This window comes from Scyliorhinus canicula, chromosome 31 (assembly GCF_902713615.1).
Source record: "Scyliorhinus canicula chromosome 31, sScyCan1.1, whole genome shotgun sequence".
Lineage (NCBI taxonomy): Eukaryota > Metazoa > Chordata > Chondrichthyes > Carcharhiniformes > Scyliorhinidae > Scyliorhinus > Scyliorhinus canicula.
The window spans coordinates 4,558,135-4,580,651 of NC_052176.1; the positions used below are offsets into that span (position 1 = coordinate 4,558,135).

The 22,517-nt window shown below is 51.8% G+C and overlaps 1 protein-coding gene and 1 pseudogene across 2 annotated transcripts in view; both read right to left on the reverse strand.

Moving 5' to 3' along the window:
• Positions 1 to 6,183, reverse strand: part of LOC119958806 (heterogeneous nuclear ribonucleoprotein U-like protein 2) — a 28,719-nt gene extending 22,536 nt beyond the window's left edge. Inside the window, exon 1 of one of the 2 annotated variants that reach the window (XM_038787308.1) lies at positions 5,486 to 6,183. In XM_038787308.1, coding sequence (XP_038643236.1) covers positions 5,486 to 6,029 — 544 coding nt within the window. In that variant the 5' untranslated portion in view covers positions 6,030 to 6,183. The remainder of the gene's footprint in view (positions 1 to 5,485) is intronic. The other variant, XM_038787307.1, reaches the window with a different exon arrangement.
• A 2,400-nt stretch (positions 6,184 to 8,583) lies between these two features.
• LOC119958949 lies at positions 8,584 to 9,651 on the reverse strand (annotated as a pseudogene).
• Between the last annotated feature and the right edge of the window lie 12,866 nt (positions 9,652 to 22,517).

The following is a 22,517-nucleotide window of genomic DNA, read 5'->3' on the forward strand; positions in this document are numbered from 1 at the left end:
AGAAGGATGTGGAGGCTTTGGAGAGGGTGCAGAAGAGATTTACCAGGATGTTGCCTGGTCTGGAGGGTGTTAGCTCCTGTCCGGAGAGGCTAAATAGACTTGGACCGTTTTCATTAGAATGACGGAGGTTGAAGGCAACCTGACAGAGGCATGGATAGAATGGATGGGCAAGCACTCTTTCCCAGGGTGGAGGGGTCAGTCACCAGGGGGCATAGGTTTAAGGTCCGTGGGGCAAAGTTCAGAAGAGCTGTACAAGGAAGGTTTTTTTTTTAAAAATACAGAGCGCCTGGAACGCGCTGCCAGGGGAGGTTGTGGAAGCAGATACATTAACGGCGTTCAAAAGGCATCTTGACAACTACATGGACAGGATGGGTATAGAAGGATACGGCACAAGGAAGTGCTGAGGGTTTTGGCCAGGGGCGGTAGAATGACCAGCACAGGCTTGGAGGGCCGAAGGGCCTGTTCCTGCGCAGTATCGTTATTTGTTCAGTCATCCAACACCAACAGAAACCCTTTTGACTGACACTACAGTAAGTGTGTAAATAGTGTGGATCAGAGTGAGAAGCCCCTTCAGACTGACACGACAGGAAGTGTGTAAATAGTGTGGATCAGAGTGAGAAGCCCCTTCAGACTGACACGACAGGAAGTGTGTAAATAGTGTGGACGAGAGTGAGAAATAAAGACTTCTTTAAATATCTAAAAAGGAAGAGAGAGAGTCACCGTGAACAAAGGTCCCTGAAACAAAGAATCTGGGGAGATAGTTCTGGGGATCAAGGAACCGGCAGAGGAGCTAAACAGATATTTTGCATTAGTCTTTACGGTGGAAGATACTTCAAACCTCCCATTAATGCTCAAGAATATGCAGGAGGAAGTAAACACTGGAGAGGTAGCATCATCAAACTAATAAAGCTCATGGCAATTAGGTCCTCTGGCCCTGAGGGCTTGCCCCCTACAATCCTAAAAGAAGTAGCAACAGCGAGAGTGGATGCACTTGTTAGAATTTTGAAAAAGGTCCTTGGATTCTGGAGAAGTACCGGGGGATTGGAAAACTGTCAATGTGACACTCCTACTCAAAGAGCGAGGGATGCTAAAAGCAGACAACTGTAGGCCGATTAGGCGGACATCTATTGTTGGAAAACTGTTGGAATCAATCAATAAGGAAACAAGCGCAGCACATTTGGATAATCATAATCGTCAGCAGGGCTTCATGAAAGGGAAATCATGCCTGACTTATTTATTAGAGTTTTTCCAGGGAGTCTCAACCAGGGTGGATAGAGGAGAACCGGTTGATGTGTTGTATATGGACTTCTAGAAGGCGTTCGACAAGGTACCTCCTAGAAGGCGTTCGACAAGGTACCTCACAAAAGGCTGCCATAAGATGAGAGTCTAAGGTGTTGGAGGTAGTGAGCTGGCATCGAGAGAGAATTGGGTAATGGGCAGGAAAGAGTGGGATAAGGGGTGCTTTTACAGTTGCCGACCTGTAACTAGTGGAGTACCACAGGAATCAGTGTTGGGTCAGTAACTGTTTGCAATATATACATATATTTTTTCATTTTTCCAATTAAGGGGCAATTTAGCCTACCCTGCACATCTTTGGGTTGTGGGGGTTGAGACCCACGCAGACACGGGTAGAATGTGCAAACTCCACATGGACAGTGACCCGGGGCCAGGATCGAACCCGGGTCCTCAGCGTCGTGGGGCAGCAGTACTAATCACTGGGCAACCGTGCCGCCCTTGTTTGCAATACATATGAATGACATGAAGGAAGTGAACTAACGTACTGTCGTCAAACTTGCAGATGACACAAAATAGGTGGAAAGGCACATTGCGATGGAGGGATACAAAGTTTGCCAAGAAATATTTTTTAAAAATAAATTTAGAGTACCTAATTCACGTTTTAGCGATTTAGCCTGGCCAATCCACCTAACCGGCACAATTCTTTTGGGTTGTGGGAGCGAAACCCACGAAAACACGGGGAGAAACGTGCAAACTCCACATGGACAGTGACCCAGAGCCGGATTCGAACCTGGGACCTCGGCGCCGTGAGACTAACCCACTGCACCACCGTGCCGGCCATTTTGCCAAGAAATATTGATAGATTAAATAAGTGGGCCAGAAGTTAGCACATGGAGAATGTGGGAAAATGTGATGTTGTTCATTCTGGAAGGGAGAACATAGTATTATTTAAATAGAGAACTTCTGCAGAAAGGTGCAACAGAGGGACTCGAGGATACTTGTGCATGGAACACAGAAAGCTAGCACATTGGTGCAGCAGGTAATCAGGGAGGCTAATGGAATGTTGCTCCTTATTTCAAGGGGGTCGGAGTATAAGAGTCGCAAAGTCTTGCTGCAGCTGTACAAGATACTGGTGAGACCGTATGGAGCACTGGGAGCAGTTTTGGTCTCCAGAGTTAAGGAAAGGTATTGTTTCGTTGGAGGGGGTTCAGAGAAGGTTCAGTGGGATGATCCCAGGGATGGAGGGATTGTTTCTGGAGCAAAAGGTTGGTCCGGTTGGGACCCATTGGGAATTTAGAAGAATGAGGGGCGATCTCATTGAAACATTTCGGATTATCAAGAGACTTGACAGGGTAAATGCTGAGAAGATATTCCCCCTCATGGCAGGGTCTCAGACCAAAGGGCATAGCCTCAAGAATAAAGAGGTGCCACTGTATGACTGAGATGAGGAGGAATTTCTTCTGCGGGTTGCAAGGCTTTGAAACTGCAAGAGTCCTTGTGTATATTTACGGCTGAGATTGTTAGATTATTGATCAGAAAGGGAATCAAGGGTTATAGGGAAACGGCGGGAGAGTTAACGTGACCAACATTGGAATGGCCATACTATTGAATGGCAGAGCAGGCTTGAGGGCCGCAAGGGCCGACTCCTTTTCCTATTTCTAACCCCACTACAGTTACTGTAAATCAGATTAAGAAACCGCTTCAGACTGACACTAGTCACATTATGAACCTCATTGGATAGATAGTAGTCAAGAGCGCAAATCCTCTTCAGACTGACAATAGTCAGAGGGCAAACCACCTTCTGACTGACACTACAGAGACCAAACCCTCTTCAGACTGACACTACAGAGAGCCCAAACCCTCTTCAGACTGAGACTACAGAGCACAAACCCCCTTCACACTGACACTAGAGAGCCTAAACCCCCTTCAGACTGACACTACAGAGAGCCCAAACCCTCTTCAGACTGACACTACAGTCAGAGCACAAATCCCCTTCAGACTGACACTACAGAGAGCCCAAACCCCCTTGAGACTGACACTAGTCAGAAAGCAAACCCCCTTCAGACTGACACTACAGTCAGAACCCAAACCCCCTTCAGACTGACACTACAGTCAGAGCCCAAACCCCCTTCAGACTGACACTACAGTCAGAGCCCAAACCCCCTTCAGACTGACACTACAGTCAGAGCCCAAACCCCCTTCAGACTGACGCTACAGAGAGCCCAAACCCCCTTCAGACTGACACTACACAGAGCCCAAACCCCCTTCAGACTGACACTACAGTCAGAGCCCAAAGCCCCTTCAGACTGACACTACAGTCAGAGCCCAAACCCCCTTCAGACTGACACTACAGAGCCCAAACCCCCTTCAGACTGACACTAGTCAGAGCCCAAACCCCCTTCAGACTGACACTACAGTCAGAGCCCAACCCCCCTTCAGACTGACACTACAGACAGAGCCCAAACCCCCTTCAGACTGACACTACACAGAGCCCAAACCTCCTTCAGACTGACACTACAGTCAGAGCCCAAACCACCTTCAGACTGACACTACAGTCAGAGCCCAAACCCTCTTCGGACTGACACTACAGAGCCCAAACCCCCTTCAGACTGACACTAGAGCCCAAACCCCCTTCAGACTGACACTACAGAGCCCAAACCCCCTTCAGACTGACACTACAGTCAGAGCACAAACCCCCTTCAGACTGACACTACAGCCAGAGCCCAAACCCTCTTCAGACTGACACTACAGTCAGAGCCCAAACCCCCTTCAGACTGACACTACAGTCAGAGCACAAACCCCCTTCAGACTGACACTACAGTCAGAGCCCAAACCGTCTTCAGACTGACACTACAGTCAGAGCCCAAACCCCCTTCAGACTGACACTACAGAGCCCAAACCCTCTTCAGACTGACACTACAGAGCCCAAACCCCCTTCAGACTGACACTACAGTTAGAGCACAAACCCCCTTCAGACTTACACTACAGACAGGTCCCAAACCCCCTTCAGACTGACACTACACAGAGCCCAAAGCCCCTTCAGACTGACACTACAGTCAGAGCCCAAACCCCCTTCAGACTGACACTACAGTCAGAGCCCAAACCCCCTTCAGACTGACACTACAGAGCCCAAACCCCCTTCAGACTGACACTACAGAGCCCAAACCCCCTTCAGACTGACACTACAGTCAGAGCACAAACCCCCTTCAGACTGACACTACAGTTAGAGCACAAACCCCCTTCAGACTTACACTACAGACAGGTCCCAAACCCCCTTCAGACTGACACTACACAGAGCCCAAAGCCCCTTCAGACTGACACTACAGTCAGAGCCCAAACCCCCTTCAGACTGACACTACAGTCAGAGCACAAACCCCCTTCAGACTGACACTACAGTCAGAGCCCAAACCGTCTTCAGACTGACACTACAGTCAGAGCCCAAACCCCCTTCAGACTGACACTACAGAGCCCAAACCCTCTTCAGACTGACACTACAGAGCCCAAACCCCCTTCAGACTGACACTACAGTTAGAGCACAAACCCCCTTCAGACTTACACTACAGACAGGTCCCAAACCCCCTTCAGACTGACACTACACAGAGCCCAAAGCCCCTTCAGACTGACACTACAGTCAGAGCCCAAACCCCCTTCAGACTGACACTACAGTCAGAGCCCAAACCCCCTTCAGACTGACACTACAGAGCCCAAACCCCCTTCAGACTGACACTACAGAGCCCAAACCCCCTTCAGACTGACACTACAGTCAGAGCACAAACCCCCTTCAGACTGACACTACAGTTAGAGCACAAACCCCCTTCAGACTTACACTACAGACAGGTCCCAAACCCCCTTCAGACTGACACTACACAGAGCCCAAAGCCCCTTCAGACTGACACTACAGTCAGAGCCCAAAGCCCCTTCAGACTGACACTACAGTCAGAGCCCAAACCCCCTTCAGACTGACACTACAGTCAGAGCACAAACCCCCTTCAGACTGACACTACAGTCAGAGCCCAAACCCCCTTCAGACTGACACTAGTCAGAGCCCAAACCCCCTTCAGACTGACACTACAGACAGAGCCCAAGCCCCCTTCAGACTGACACTAGTCAGAGCCCAAACCCCCTTCAGTCTACAGTCAGAGAGGAAACCCCCTTCAGACTGACACTACAGTCAGAGCGGAAGCGCAGTACAATCGGAGCGGGAGGTCAGAGCCGGTCCTCCAGCATCCCGGCGGCCCCCGCGCCTTACCGGCCTGCTCCCGCTGCTCCGGGGCCTTCTCCTCCCCGTTCTGCTCGGGGCCCTCGGGCCTCGCCCCCTGGGCGGCCGCTTCCTGCACCTCCTCCACCTCCATGCCCGCGGCGGCGGCCGCCGGCGGCTGCTCCTCCTTCTCCTCCCGCTGGGCCTCTCCCGCGCTAGGCCCCGCCTCATCCCCGGGCTCGCCGGCGGCGCCCGGCCGGCCCGCGGCCTCCCCGCGGCGGCCGGCCGCCTCACTCGAGGCCGGGGCTTCGGCTCCTTCCCCCTCCTCCTCCTCGTCGGCCAGCAGCTGATCCTCCTCTTCTTCCTCCTCCTCCTCCTCCTCGTCCTCGTCGTCGTCGTCGTCGTCGCCGCCGGCACCGTCGCCCGCCGCCCGGGGGGTGTACACCCGGCTGGGGCCGCCGTCCTCGGACAGCAGCTCGGCGTCCAGGGCCTCCTGCAGCCGCTGGGCCAGCTCGGCCTTCAGGCCGCGGGTGTCGAGGCTGCGCTCCTGCAGCTCCTGCCGCAGCTCGGCCACCTTCATCTTCTTCACGTCCATCGCGGGGCGGGGGGGCGAAATAAAATGTATTCAATCTAAAACCCAGACCCCCGGCTCGGCGGGCGCCCTTTTCGAATTTTAACCGCCGGCCAACGGCCCAACTTTCAAAAAAAACAAAATGGCGTCGCCTCCGCCTGGGCTCCGCGCCTTTTCCTCCCCCCCTTCCCTTACCCGACACCACCTTGCTACGCGCTCCCCCATTGGCCGGCGCCCGCCCACGCCTGGGCGGGATCGCTGGACCGCCGACCAATCCCCGGCCTCGGTTCATCTTCCCCCCCCTCGCATTGCTCCTCCACCAATCGGAACGCCCCGACACGTCACTCCCCCGACGGACCAATGGCACGCCCCGAGACACGGCAGTCGGCCCGTCGCCGCCCAATGGGGGCCCCCGAGACGTTGCAGTCGGGCTTTATTCCAGCCAATGGGATTCCCCGACACATCCCTCTGGGTATTTCCAGGCGCCCGGCCAATGGGACGCCCCGAGACATCTCTGCCTCCCCTCCCATTGTCCCAGAAGGAGGTAGGGGAGGTGGAGGCTCCCCCCCCCCCCCCCACATTGTCCATAGCAACTCCATGCCCTCCCCATTGTCCATGGCAACCTCTTGCCCTCCCCATTGTCCATGGCAACCTCTTGCCCTCCCCATTGCCCATGGCAACCTCATGCCCTCCCCATTGTCCATGGCAACCTCATGCCCTCCCCATTGTCCATGGCAACCTCATGCCCTCCCCATTGTCCATGGCAACCTCATGCCCTCCCCATTGTCCATGGCAACCTCATGCCCTCCCCATTGTCCATGGCAACCTCATGCCCTCCCCATTGTCCATGGCAACCTCATGCCCTCCCCATTGTCCATGGCAACCTCATGCCCTCCCCATTGCCCATGGCAACCTCATGGGGAGATGTAGTGTACACCCCCCCCCCCCCCCCCCCCCCCCCCCCACACACACACACACTAGAGAATAGAGAAATACAGCACAGAACAGGCCCTTCGGCCCACGATGTTGTGCCAAACTTTTGTCCTAGGTTAATCATAGATTATAGAATTTTGGACACTAAGGGCAATTTATCATGGCCAATCCACCCAACCTGCACATCTTTGGACTGTGGGAGGAAACCGGAGCACCCGGAGGAAACCCACGCACACACAGGGAGGATGTGCAGACTCCGCACAGACAGTGACCCAAGCCAGAATCGAACCTGGGACCCTGGAGCTGTGAAGCAATTGTGCTATCCACAATGCTACCGTGCTGCCCTTAAGAAGAAATTAATCTACACTCCATTATTCTACCCTAATCCATGTACCTATCCAATAGCCACTTGAAGGTCCCTAACGTTTCTGACTCAACTACTTCCACAGGCAGTGCATTCCATGCCCCCACTACTCTCTGGGTAAAGAACCTACCTCTGACATCCCCCCCTATATCTTCCACCATTTACCTTAAATTTATGTCCCCTTGTAATGGTTTGTTCCACCCGGGGAAAAAGTCTCTGATTGTCTACTCTATCTATTCCCCTGATCATCTTATAAACCTCTGTCAAGTCGCCCCTCATCCTTCTCCGTTCTAATGAGAAAAGGCCGAGCACCCTCAACCTTTCCTCGTAAGACCTACTCTTCATTCCAGGCAACATCCTGGTAAATCTTCTTTGCACCTTTTTGAAAGCTTCCACATCCTTTCTTAAAAATTTTTTTTTAACAATTCATTTTCTCCAATTAAGGGGCAATTTAGTGTGGCCAATTGACCTACCATGCACATTTTTTGGGTTGTGGAGGCGAAACCCACGCAAACACGGGGAGAATGTGTTAACTCCACATGGACAGTGACCCAGAGCTGGGATCGAACCTGGGACCTCGGCGCCGTGAGGCAGCAGTACATCCTTCCTAAAATGAGGCGACCAGAACTGCACACAGTACTCCAAATGTGGCCTGACCAAGGTTTTGTACAGCTGCATCATCACCTCACGGCTCTTAAATTCAATCCCTCTGCTAATGAACGCTAGCACACCATAGGCCTTCTTCACAGCTCTATCCACTTGAGTGGCAACTTTCAAAGATCTATGAACATAGACCCCAAGATCTCTCTGCTCCTCTACATTGCCAAGAACCCTACCGTTAACCCTGTATTCCGCATTCATATTTGTCCTTCCAAAATGGACAACCTCACACTTTTCAGGGTTAAACTCCATCTGCCACTTCTCAGCCCAGCTCTCTATCCTATCTATGTCTCTTTGCAGCCGACAACAGCCCTCCTCAATATCCCCAACTCCACCAATCTTCGTATCATCTGCAAATTTACTGACCCACCCTTCAACTCCCTCATCCAAGTCGTTAATGAAAATCACAAACAGCAGAGGACCCAGAACTGATCCCTGCGGGAGGTGTAGTCTACTCCCCTCACCCCCATTGTCCATGGCAACCTCATGGGCAGATCATAGAATTTACAGTGCAGAAGGAAGCCATTCAGCCCATCGAGTCTACACCGGCCCCTGAAAGAGCACCCTACCCAAACCCACACCTCCACCCTATCCCTGTAACGCAGCAACCCAACCTAACCTTTTGGACTCGAAGGGGCAATTTAGCAGGGCCTATCCACCAAAGCTGCACATCTTCAGACTGTTGGGAGAAAACGTTAGTCGATATTAAAAAGGGCTTTGTTCTCGGGAAAAGTAAACTTCAATTGGGTGGCAATTGGTTTTAATGCTTTGACCCCATTTCCCCGTTGCAGAGAAAGAGATGGAGGGCTGTGTGGAGTGGCAAATTGCATTGGAATTGCATTGTCAACCATTGAATGATACGTAATTAGATTACAAAATTAGCACTGGACTCTTGAACGTGCGGCTCCTTCTCTGCTTGTACTTCTCGATATGCTCCCGTGCAATAATCAGTCTCTGGATCTGAGCAGTGCCTTTGTAGATCTGGTAGATTTTAGCATCTCTCATCAGTTTCTCCACAGGATATTCACTGTTGAACCCGTTGCCTCCGAAGATCTGGCCGGCGTCACTTGCGACCTGATTGGCAATGTCGCCTGCAAAGGCCTTTGCTATGGAGGCGTAGTAAGTGTTCCTCCGGCCCTGATCCTCTTCCCAGGCCGCTCTCTGGTAACCGAGCCGGGCCAATCCCACCTTCAGAGCCATTTCCGCTAGCAGGAAGGAGACCGTCTGATGCTCGGCAAGTAACTTTCCAAAGGTTTTCCTTTCCAAAGCATATTTGGTAGCTTCATCCAACGCTCTCTGGCCTAAACCAACTGCTCCAGCAGCGACCGGTGGTCTGGTCTTATCGAACGCTCCCATTGCAATTTTGAAGCCAGCCCCCTCTCCAACGAGCTCGTTCTCCTTGGGCACTCGCACATCTTCAAAGACAATACCTCTGGTATCTGAGCATCTCTGGCCCATGTTCATCTCCTTTCTTCCAATCTGGATTCCGGGAGAGTCAGCATCCACAATGAAGCCAAGCGAAGGACTTGCCGGCAGAGGCTTTGGGATCTGGGTTCGAGCGGGCCAGGAGGAAAAACCAGTTAGCCTTGCCCCCGTTCGTAATCCACATCTTCTGGCCGTTAATTATGTATTCGTTGCCCTTTTTCTCTGCTCTGGTCTTGATCCCGGCCACATCAGAACCGGCACCTGGTTCTGCTAGATGTAGTCTACCCCCTCCCCCACCTCATTTCCATGGCAACCTCATGGGGAGATGTAGTCTACCCCCCTCCCCCACCCCATTGTCCATGGCTCCTCATGGGGAGATAGATGTAGTTTCCTCTAACCCCCTTTTTTTAATATAAATTTAGAGTGCCCAATTCATCTATTTCCAATTAAGGGGCAATTACATACATAGAATTTATATGATGTGGAGATGCCAGCGTTGGACTGGGGTGAGCACAGTAAGAAGTCTTACAACACCAGGTTAAAGTCCAACAGGCTTGTTTCAAACACGAGCTTTCGGAGCACTGCTCCTTCCTCAGGTGAATGTAGCCTCTCATTCACCTGAGGAAGGAGCAGTGCTCCGAAAGCCAGTGTTTGAAACAAACCTGTTGGACTTTAACCTGGTGTTGTAAGACTTCTTACTATAGAATTTACAGGGCAGAAGGATGCCATTCGGCCCATCGAGGCTGCACCGGCTCTTGGAAATAGTACCCTACGATTTTTTTTAAAATTTAGAGTGCTCAATTCATTTTTTTCCAATTAAGGGGCAATTTAGCACGGCCAATACACCTACTCTGCACATTTTTGGGTTGTGGGGGGCGAAACCCACGCAAACACGGGGAGAATGTGCAAACTCCACACGGACAGTGGCCCAGAGCCGGGATCGAACCTGGGACCTCGGCGCCGTGCAGGCAGCAGGGCTAACCCACTGCACAACCGTGCTGCCCAAGAGCACCTTACTTAAGCTCACACCTCCACCCTATCCCCATAACCCAGCAACCCCATCTAACCTAAGGGCAATTTAGCGTGGCCAATCCAACTAACCGGCAAATCTTTGGGTTGTGGGGGCGCGACCCACGCAAACACGGGGAGAGGTCCCACTGCTCCCCGGCTCAGGGTTTAGAGGCCGTTCGGCACCTCTCAATTCAAACACTTTGGCCTTTAGTCAACATTTTCCTACTGGTGTTAGTCAGACCCGTGGGGTGCGCATCCTGTTCCCCGTGGGAACAGCGGAGGAGGCACGCAAAATCCGCAGTGCACAAAGTGGAGCAGCTGGGAGACGGCACAGTGGTCAGCGGCGCCGAGGAGCCGGGTTCAGTCCCGGCCCCGGTTCACTGTCCGTGCCGCTGTGAGGCAGCTGTGCTAACCACTGTGCCACCGTACCACCGAAAAATAGCTGCAGCAACGCAAGAATTGTTTTGTGAAGTTGGGAGTAATGGCTGGTGTCGCTCCGGCGCATCTGCAAGGCCAAGAGTTACTTGGATAGCATATGTTGCACCCTTATTAAGAAAAAGAGCGGGAGTTTAAACCCAGCAACTACAGGCCCACCTCGTCGTTGGGAACACATTTGGAAATGCTGTCGATGTGGCGTACACAAATTCCACACAAGTGTTGCCAATTTTGATGAGTGGAATACTACCTCACTAGCGTCTCTTATAACTGTTGCCAATTCTGCACCGGAGGCTCCAATATTGTTGTCCTTCTTAATATCGAGTGATATTGCTTTTCAGAGTCGCCAGGTATCAGATGATACCACTACAAGGTTCAACCGGATATTGATCAAAGGTCCAACAACCAGTCAGTTTAAGTTCGATAACGGTTTATTTACACACAAGATTAACTCACACATGCAACATAACACACTACAAGCTAAATTATGCCTAACAACTACAACAACCTGTACTTAACTTCAGGCAACCGGGTTTGACAGAGGAACGAGGCCTTTGTTCGGATCTGGAGTGGCTGGGTCTGGAGAAGTGACTTCGGTTCTGCTGAGCTCATCCGTCTGGTAGCCGGCGTTGATCTTGAACTTGCTTCTGGTCGTGGTGCTGCAGATGGCTTCAGGTATAGGCCGTGCCGAAGAGTGCCGGTGTGCCAGGGCCAAAAGAGTCTGGATCTGGATCTGATATCTGAGTACCCGTCCTTTGTCCATTGAGAAATGGATCAGAATGCAAATCGGCAAGGGGTTTCGATACTGTCCGGTTCTCTGTCAGCAAATATACATTTAGGCTCTGAGTTTGCCTGAATCCTGTGTTGGCCATATTTCCCTTGAGTCTTTGCAAGTATCCATGTTTACTTTGTAAGCGGCCATCCCAGACGTCGACACAAGCTTGTTGGCAAAGTTGGAGCTCATTGAGTAAAAGGGACAGTACCAAAAGGGACAGTATAAAATCGGTTCACTCTCAGGAACCAGATTGTAGGGGTGAACTGTTTCTCAGTCGGCAAGAACGTATCTACTGCGGTTCTCCAAGAATCAGTGTTAAGACCACTGCTGTCCCTGATACATCTTAATAATCTTGTCTAGGGTTAACGGGGCACCATTTAGGGCAGGCATTGTCAAACTCGGGGCGCGACCCGTGGGTGGGTTACGGGCGGGTGTCGGGAGGGTCGCGGAGCCGTCCGTCGAGGCACTCCCGATCACGCAAATCTGCACGCAACAGCCGGCTTTTAATAATGCCGGCTGCGAGCGGCCTTCAAAATGGCCGCACTGCGCATGCGTCCTTGATCATCAGTGTCATGCGCGAAACTATGCACATGCGCACCGATGATCAGGGACGCATGCGCAGTGCGGCCGCATTTATTTTTGATATGGTCGCAGCCTTTTTATTTCAAGTTCGGGGGGGGGGGGGGGCCTAAGGGACCATTGGGGCCAAAAGGACCCAAAACCATTTTCTCCATTTTTGTCAGCAACAAACAAGATAAGAAAAAATGGCGGGTCACACAGGTCGGCTGGCGTGGGCCGCAAAGGTACGCCGGTGTGGGTTGCGAAGGTCGGCCGGCATAGGCCGCAACGGTTGGCCGGCGTGGGTCCCAAAGGCTGGCCAGTTGGTAAAAATGGTTCCCCCGGGAAAAAAGTTTGAAAAACACCGGCAGCACGGTGGCACAGGGGGTTAGCACTGCTACCTCACGGCGCCCAGGTCCCAGGTTCGATCCCGGCTCTGGGTCACTGTCCGTGTGGAGTTTGCACATTCTCCCCGTGTCTGCGTGGGTTTCGCCCCCACAACCCAAAAAGATGTGCCGGTAGGTCAATTGGCCATGCTAAATTGCCCCTTTAATTGGAGAAAATGAATTGGGTATTCTAAATTTATTTTTAAAAGAGGACATAGACAGGTCGCGCAGGCAAGTGGCAGATGAAATTTAAAGACATAAAGTGTGAAGCGATTCATTTTGGGGGTGTCACGAATGCTGAACTTCACGAAACGATTATAAGTTCATACGGTATAGGAGCAGAATTAGGACATTCAGCCCATCGAGTCTGCTCCGCCTATCCATCATGGCTGATATGTTCCTCATCTGCTACGTACAATGTTACAGACCAAGAGCTGGATTGCGAAATCAGCCGGAGAATCCCCTCCCTGGAACGCATGAGCTCGGAGTGGGAGTCGGCCTCTCGGGCCTGACTCCCTCAATGTGATCGTGGCTGATCCCATCCTGGCCTCAACTCCACCGCGCTGCCCGTTCTCCATAACCCTTCACCCCCATCACCAATCAAAAATCTGTCTGACTCCCGCTTAAATTTACTCACTGACCCAGCATGCACCATACTCTGGGGTAGCGAATTCCACAGATTCACAACCCTTCGGGAGAAGTAGTTTCTCCTCAAATCTGTTCTAAATTTGCCGCCTCTGATTCCAAGATTAGGACCGCTCGTTTTAGAATGCCCCACACGAGGAAGCATCGGCTCCGCGTCTACTTTATGCACACCTTTTAGCATCTTGTGCACCTCAATTAGATCTCCCCTCATTCTTCTAACCTCTGGAGAGTACAGGCCTAAACTGTTCAATCTCTCCTCGTGCGACAAACCCTTCATCTCTGAAATCAATCTCGTGAACCTCCAACGCCGATACGTCTTTCCTGAACTATGGGGACCAGAACTGTGCACAATATGTTTTAAAATGTCCCCGTGAACTCAAATTAAACAGGACTTTAGAAAGGGATGCATAATTAGAATTCCTGGCAAACACCTTGGCTCTGAGAAGTACCACTGGTGACCCCAGGTTACCATCGTAGAAAACATCAAACAGTTGGTCATTTCAGCACCTCTTTCAGGAGCTCACGGGACTGGAAAAAGACGCTACTGAGACGCAGGGCAGAAAAAAGAATCGGAGATGCCCCTGTTGCTCGTTCTGGGTGAGTGTGCTTAACACTCAATTTGCCTCTGTTTCGTTACTTAGCTCTGGAGTTGCCAGGTATCGTTAAGATACCGCCACAGGTTTCAAGGTCAAGTTCAAAGCAATAAAACCATACACCAATTAATAAGTTCAAACAAATGAGTTTATTATAATACAATTATAATCTACTCATGAACACGCTAAGATGACTAAACTATTCCTACCACTAAATAAACCAATACTTATCTTAAAGGGAACTGCCGGATCAGAGGACAAGGCCTCTTGCTCTGCACTGGGTCCGCAGACTTCAGGTTGGCACGGGTTAAAAAGGGGTCAGGAGTGCCTATCTCTGGTAGCGATCGTTGTGAGACACTTACTTGCTGGCGGCTGCTGTCCCAAACCTCTCCTCTCTCTCGGTCAAGGTCTTCTTCGGTAAAAGGCTGGTCCAGAGGGCTGGTCAAAAGAGGAGGGCTGGTCAAGAAGAACGAACTAAGTTTGGGACCTGTCTTTTATAGGCCCCAGGGCTTCGTGCCCTTTTGGGCGGACCCTCTATCTGCTGGGAATCGATTGGGTCTCTTCCCAATCCATTTGTTTGAATCCCCCCAATACTGAGGCTGTTCCTCGGTAACTGGGCGGGCCTTCAGGTGCTTTGTCTTCGAACCCCGCTGGTGCCGGGGTGTCTGGTTTCCCATACACTGTTGCAATCACTTCCCTATTTGTGTCCATTGTCCCTGGGATCGTTCCATTACCATGTTAACTGTCCTGGAGATTGCCTCATTAGTATGCGGAATGTTCGTTTCGGTGCTCTCTTAGCAGACAGAATACACATTGGCTTGGTGCAGCCTGCTGGTGCTGCAAACATTGTCTATTTTAACCTGCAAGCTTTGCGTTCCTCCATTTTGTATTGAGGGAATGGCCAACTTCGGTGACTGGTCTTCACTGTTCTGAGGAAAAAGACGGGGAACAGAAGTAAAAGCGGCTATGGGGGAAACGGTTTCACTAGTGTTGGCTAAACTGTTCCAAGGTGTACATGATACAATAGTCGTCGGGACTATTATGAGCTTGGCAGCACGGTAGCACTGTGGATAGCACAACTGCTTCACAGCTCCAGGGTCCCAGGTTCGATTCCCGGCTGGGTCACTGTCTGTGCGGAGTCTGCACGTCCTCCCCGTGTGTGCGTGGGTTTCGGGTGCTCCGGTTTCCTCCCACAGTCCAAAGACGTGCGGGTTAGGTGGATTGGCCGTGCTAAATTGCCCTTAGTGTCCAAAATTGCCCTTACTGTTGGGTGGGGTTACTGGGTTATGGGGATAGGGTGGAGGTGTTGACCTTGGGTAGGGCGCTCTTTCCAAGAGCCGGTACAGACTCGATGGGCCGAATGGCCTCCTTCGGCACTGTAAATTCTATGAGAAAGAGAGGAGGATTCATCGATATGTGCCTTGCTGGAGATAATCGGACGCAGAAAACTCAGGCGGAATAGAAAACGAATGTCGAAAGAGATTGGAAGGTTCAACCCGGTGCGGCAGGGAGAGGTGAACTTCTCCTGAAGAGCGAGGAATGAATTTGCGACTGTCTCTTTAATGCACCATATTTATCAGACTGGTGATGCAGACTAACGGCATACACCGATTGCGTTAGTTAATTGTACCTTTTTCTTCAGTTTGATGTATTAGTTGCCCGTTAAATAATGTTTGATCTTTGTTGGCTTGGTTTGTTTGTTACAGTAAGAGTCTTAAAAAGTGAGAGGAAAAAAGATTTCTGTGGGGATTCCTTTCTTGAAAGTCCCAATGGGGATTGTTACAGTCAGAGAAACAAGGATGTGCTACAAAATAAAGGGGGCACAGCAGTAGAGGGACCCCAGGGGGAGGACGGCATAGGCACACAAATTATTGAAGGAAGCAGCACAAAGGCTGGCGTGCCAGATCCTGCATTTATCAACAGAAGGCTCGAGTACCAAGGCAAGGACTCATGGTGAACCAGTGTTTAAAGGAAAGAAAAAAAGACACCAGTTCGAACTCAACAGAAGTATTGCTTCCAGTTCCCGACACCCCACTTTAGGAAGGATGTGAGGGCATTAGAGAGGACGCAGGAAGGATTCACAAGGGTGGTTCCAGGGATGAGGAACCTCAGCCACGTGGACAGATTGGAGAAGCTCGGGTCTGTTTTCCTCAGAGAAGGAAGGTAGTGAGGAGACTTGATGGGAGGTGTTCAAAACCGTGAGGGCTCGAGGCCAAGTACATTGGCGGAAGAGTGAAGGGCCAGAGGGCACCGATTTAAAGGCAATTGCCGAACGAAGCAACGGTGATGCGAGGGAAAAATCTTTTTTTTTTTAACCCTGCAAGTAGTTAGTGTCACGATAGGGAGATATTGCACTGGGACTGCGGCGCTGAGGTCCCAGGTTCGAACCCGGCCCTGTGGAACGAGAGCTGTATGTTCTGTTACGCTCTTGTTTAATGGGAACTGACGTGTTAAGGTTAAGAAACTCCATGTAATCTGTGAGGGTTAGAACTGAAGTAAAAGTTTAAATATTGTTTTTTTTTTGTTTTAATAAAGTTTGTTTATAAAATAGCCAAGCCCTATTTCTTATATTACCACTCCTGGAACGCATCGATCTTTCTTCTTTTACCACCCTCTCTAACTCCACCCGCGCAACCTTCTCCTTATGGGTCCGAATTGAGATGAGTTCCCCCCCCTAATAACCGCCTTCAGTGCCTCCCACACCACCCCCGCCGAACCTCACCTGTGTCATTGATGTTTATATACCCCCAAATGGCCTCCCTCACCAGCTCCTCCGCTAACAGCCCCACATCTAACCTCCATTGCAGCCGCTGGGTCTTCCCTTTGTTAGCTTGCAAGTCCACCCAGTGTGGGGCGTGGTCTGACACCACAATTGCTGAATATTCAGCATCTACCAATCTAGCCTCAGATCCAGGACCGTGTTGAAAACTTCCCCCATTATCAGTCGATGTGACTCCAGGTCCAGGATCTTCCCCAGCACCAGTCTAACAAACTCAACATCATCCCCATTTGGGGCATATATATTTACCAATACCACGGCCATTCAATTCAGTTTCCCACTAACCATAACATATCTACCCCCCGGGTCCGCCTCTATCGTCCCCACCTCGGACGCCTCCCCCTTATTGACCAGGATTGCCACCCCCCTCGTTTTAAAATCTAATCCCAAATGGAACACCTGCCCAATCCCATCCCTTCCTTATCCTTAATCTTCTTTTTAATATACATTTAGAGTACCCAATTAATTTTTTCCAATTAAGGGGCAATTTAGCGTGGCCAATCCACCTACCCTGTGATGCGACTATCAATTCACTCTGAGACACGAGTTGGAGTAAACTGTGGCTTTAATCGGCTTACAACTGAGCCTGCCTGCGACTGTACGATACTGAGGGCGGACTCGCAGGACCTCAGCGCTTATACTCCCTAAAGGGGGCGGAGCCGAGGGCGGAGCCCTGTACATGCTCCTCATCTCCCCCTGTGGGCAGAGCCCCACGGTGGCTCACAGATGGAGCCGACAGGGACAACAGTAAGGTACAGTGTGAATTACTAGTTACACATTCACCACATTCACCCCCTGTTAAAAAAATCAAGTCCGGCGGGGGTGACGGGTCTAGAAGTTCAGTCGGTCCGGTGCCCGGCAAAGCGCTGGTGTTGCAGCCGTTTCGGCTGGCTGTAGAAGGAAGTTTGGTGCGGGTCCGGGGGTGGACTCTGGGGATGGTTCTTCCTGAGCTTTGTTCCTGCGGACTGGTGTGCCAGGTGGAAGGGAGCGCGGGAAGCAAATAGGCGCGGGGACGCGGGGCGTGGGAGGTCGGGTGGGGTGTAGTGTTGTGGGGGGTGTATCTACGGTAGTGGTGGTAGAACCTGCAGGTGCCAGGTCCCGGAGGGAGATGGTGTCTTGCCGGCCATCGGGGTGTTCGACATACGCGTGGTAGGGGTTCGAGTGCAGGATTTGGACCCTCTCTACCAGGGGGTCGGTCTTATGTGCCCGAACGTGTTTCCGAAGGAGGACAGGGTCTGGTGTCCTCAACCAGGACGGAAGCGAGGCCCCTGTGGTAGTTCCCCTAGAGAAGACAAATAAGCGATCATGAGGAGTCTGGTTAGTGGCCATGCACAGGAGGGACCTAATTGCATGGAGCGCGTCGGGGAGGACCTCCTGCCAGTGGGAGGCCGGGAGATTCCTGGACCAGAGGGTCAGTAGGACGGTCTTCCAGACCGTCGCGTTCTTCCTCTCCACCTGTCCGTTCCCCCTGGGGTTGTAGCTGGTAGTCCTGCTCGAGGCAATGCCCTTGCTGAACAGGTACTGATGCAGCTCGTCGCTCATGAAGGGCGAACCCCGGTCGCTGTGGACATAGTTGGGGAAACCGAACAGGGTGAAGACGCTGTGCAGGGCTCTGATAACCGTGGGGGTGGTCATAACGGGGCATGGGATGGCAAAAGGGAAACGGGAGAACTCGTCTATGATGTTGAGAAAGTAGGTGTAATGGTTGTTCAAAGGGAGGGGCCCTTTGAAATCTGAATGTGGTGAATGTGTAACTAGTAATACACTGTTGTCCCTGTGGGCTCCATCTGTGAGCCACCGTGGGGCTCTGCCCACAGGGGGAGATGAGGAGCATGTACAGGGCTCCGCCCTAGGCTCCGCTTCTTTAGGGAGTTCCTGTGAGACCGCCCTCAGTATCGTACAGTGTGAATTACTAGTTACACATGAATGAAAATCGCTTATTGTCACGAGTAGGCTTCAATGAAGTTACTGTGAAAAGCCCCTAGTCGCCACATTCCGGCGCCTGTACGGGGAGGCCGGTACATTTACCACACCCTGTATATCCTTTTGGGTTGTGTGGGGAGCGAAACCCACGCAGACACAGGGAGAATGTGCAAACCCCACACGGACAGTGACCCAGAGCCGGGATCGAACCTGGGACCTCAGCGCCGTGAGGCAGCAGGGCTAACCCACTGCGCCACCGTGCTGCCCCCTCTTGTCCACTGTTGAGAGCTGACCGGGTGTTGTAAAATCTCAGATACTCCGACCAGTAATTTCAACAAAATTAACCCTTAATTTTACCCAAAACCATATCATAGAATTTACAATGCAGAAGGAGGCCAATTGAAGGCAGACAGGACGGTAGCATTGTGGATAGCACAATTGCTTCACAGCTTCAGGGTCCCAGTTCGATTCCGGCTTGGGTCACTGTCTGTGCGGAGTCTGCACATCCTCCCCGTGTGTTCCTGGGTCTCCTCCGGGTGCTCCGGTTTCCTCCCACAGTCCAAAGATGTGCAGGCTAGGTGGATTGGCCATGATAAATTGCCCTTAGTGTCAAAAATTGCCCTTAGTCTTGGGTGGGGTTACTGGGTTATGGGGATAGGGTGGAGGTGTTGACCTTGGGTAGGGTGCTCTTTCCAAGAGCAGGTGTAGACTCAATGGGCCGAATGGCCTCCTTCTGCACTGTAAATTCTATGAAATTCTATTAATTGACCCATCGGGTCTACACTGGCCCTTGAAAGAGCACCCTACCTAAGCCCACACTTCCACCCTATCCCTTAACCTAGCAACCCCACCTAATCTTTGGACACTATGGGGCAATTTATCGTGGCCAATCCACCTAACCTGCAGGGGCTGGTTTAGCTCACCAGGCTAAATCACTGGCTTTTAAAGCAGACCAAGCAGGCCAGCAGCACGGTTCGATTCCCGTACCAGCCTCCCCAGACAGGTGCCGGAATGTGGTGACTAGGGGCTTTTCATAGTAACTTCATTGAAGCCTACTCGTGGCAATAAGCGATTTTCATTTTTCATTTCATTCTTTGGACCGTGGGAGGAAACCGGAGCACCATGAGGAAACCCACGCAGACACGGGGGGGGGGGGAGAACGTGCAGACTCCGCACAGACAGTGACCCACGCCCGGGAATCGAATCCGGGTCCCTGGCGCTGTGAAGCAACAGTGCCAACCACTGTGCTACTGCGCCGTGCCCCCCCCCCCTCCCCCCAGCCCCCCCCCCAAAGATTCCCAAGATTTGTTATTCCAACCATTAAAGATGATTTTGGTTGAGCCCTGGGTCCGATTCCCTGAGTGTCTTGGGTCTGTCGTTGCGAAGGTGGGTCTGGTGGCAGGTTGCTCCCGTCTCTGGTGAGTATTCCAGATGGCCATGGTCACCTTCCATGTCGGGTCTTCACTGGGGTGTATCCTGGGCGTCCATTTGGATTCCCCTCACTCCACGCCTCTCCAGGAAAATCCTTGACTTGTAGCCAACGAGGCCTCAGGAGGGGAGGGTCCCAGCACCCAATTAATTAGTTGATGACCACTTGGCCGGACACCGGGGCCCACCCCCACATGTCCATCCTCGGTTGTGCTGTTTGCGTGTACCTTGTTGCCATTTAAGGTAACAGCGGGAACTTGGGGCGGCCTAGAGTCTGGCTCAATCTGGCCAATCCAAATCAAATCGGGATTATCTCTGATGGGCTATTGACAAGGTAGGCCCAGGCGTGTCCTGGCAATTAGTCTGTTTTTCAGTGTATTTGATTTTTGGTCAAGTCCGAATTTCCCATCAACCTACCTGAGATTTAAAAAAAATTTAATTTAGAGTACCCAATTCATTTTTTCCAATTAAGGGGCAATTTAGCGTGGCCAATCCACCTAACCCTGCACATTTTTGGGTTGTGGGGGCAAAACCCACACAGACACGGGGGAGAATGTGCAAACTCCACACGGACAGTGACCCAGGGCCGGGTTCGAACCTGGGACCTCGGCGCCGTGAGGCAGCAGGGCTAACCACTCGGCCACCGTGCTGCTCAACCTACCTGAGATTGACTGCAGTTTGATTTAAGGTGTCCAATTCTTTAATTTTCTTTTCTTTCAAATAAATTTAGAGTACCCAATTCATTTTTCCCAATTAAGGGGCAATTTAGCGCGGCCAATCCGCCTGGCCAGCACATCTTTGGGTTGTGGGGGCAAAAACCACGCAAACACGGGGAGAATGTGAAATACTTTAATTTTAGATAGCCAATTTTTTTTTCAATTTAGATTACCCAATTATTTTTTCCAATTAGGGGGCAATTTAGCGTGGCCAATCCACCTACCCGGCACATTTTTGGGTTGTGGGGGCAAAACCCACGCAGACACGGGGGAGAATGTGCAAACTCCACACGGACAGTGACCCAGGGCCGGGTTCGAACCTGGGACCTCAGCGCCGTGAGGCAGCAGAGCTAACCACTAGGCCGCCGTGTTGCCCTAGGATAGCCAATTTAATGAGGCCTAAAACTAGGCCGTGCCAGGTTTACCACACAGGTGTCCGCACCGTCAGGATCTGGAATGCGCTGCCCGAGAGTATGGGTCAAGTGTGGCTTCCAAAAGTGAATCGGATCACTATCTGAAAGAGGAAATCATTGCAGGGCTGCTTTTCCATTCTATCCCTCTCGAAACGAACCCCAAGAGTTTTGCATGTTTGTTTTAAAATGGTGGGCGGCACGGTGGCGCAGTGGTTAGCACTGCTGCCTCACGCCGCCGAGGACCAGGGTTCGATCCTGGCCCCGGGTCACTGTGCGTATGGAGTTTGCACATTCTCCCCCGTGTCTGCGTGGGTCTCAGCTCCTCTACCCAAAGACGTGCCGGGTAGGTGGATTGGCCACGCTAAATTGCCCCTTAATTGGGAAAAAAACGAATGATAAGAAATAGGATGTGAATATCGCTCTTTGCGCCTGCTTCGCCAGTCAATATGATCACGGCCGATCTCGTACCCCCATTCCCACCTTCCTGTATTATCCCCGGTATGCCTCAATCCCCTGAGTGTCCAATAATCTCTCGTAGCCAGGACTGAGGATCCACGGCCTTCTGGGTCGAGAATTCCACAGATCCGCGACTCTCTGAAGGAATTTCTCCTGGCCTGGTCCCAAAATGGCCGACCCCTTATCTCGAGGCTGTGACTCTGTAACCAGGGTTTAAAAAAATTCCTTCCAGCAGCTTCCCCCACTCCCAAACATGAAAGGATTTCTTTTTTTTTTGAATTAACAATTTTTATGAGGTATTTTTGGCATAACAAACAGCAAAAGTACAAAGAACAATAGACATAGTGCAATCACCGACTCCCATTACGCCAAGGCCCACCTAATTGACCCCCTATTCTACGTTACCCTAACCTCCCCCCCCTCCCTCTCCCAACCCCCCCCCCCCCCCCCACCCCCCACCCCTTAATCTTCTCCAGGCCGAGAAAGCTCGCCATGTCAGTCAGCCAGGCCTCCGACTTCGGGGGCTTTTAGTCCCTCCAATCTGGCAGTATCCGTCTCCGGGCTACCAGGGAAGCAAAGGACAGAACATGTGCTTCTTTCTCCTCCTGGATTCCCGGGTCTTCCGACAGCCCGAAAATCGCCACCTCTGGACTCGTTGCCACCCTTGTTTTCAATACTCTGGACATGACGTCCGCGAACCCCTGCCAATATCCCCTACGTTTTGGACACGCCCAGAACATGTGGGCATGGTTCGCTGGTCCTCCCGCACATTTTACACACCGGTCTTCCACCCCAAACAATCTACTCATCCGGGCCGCTGTCATGTGGGCCTGATGTACCACCTCGAATTGGATCAAGCTGAGCCTGGCACATGTTGCCGACGCGTTGACTCTGCTCAATGCGTCCGCCCATTGACCATCCTCCATCTCACCACCCAGCTCCTCCTCCCTCTTACGCTTCAGCTCCTCGGTCTGCGTCTGCTCCGCCCCCATGAGTTCTTTGCAGATTTCCG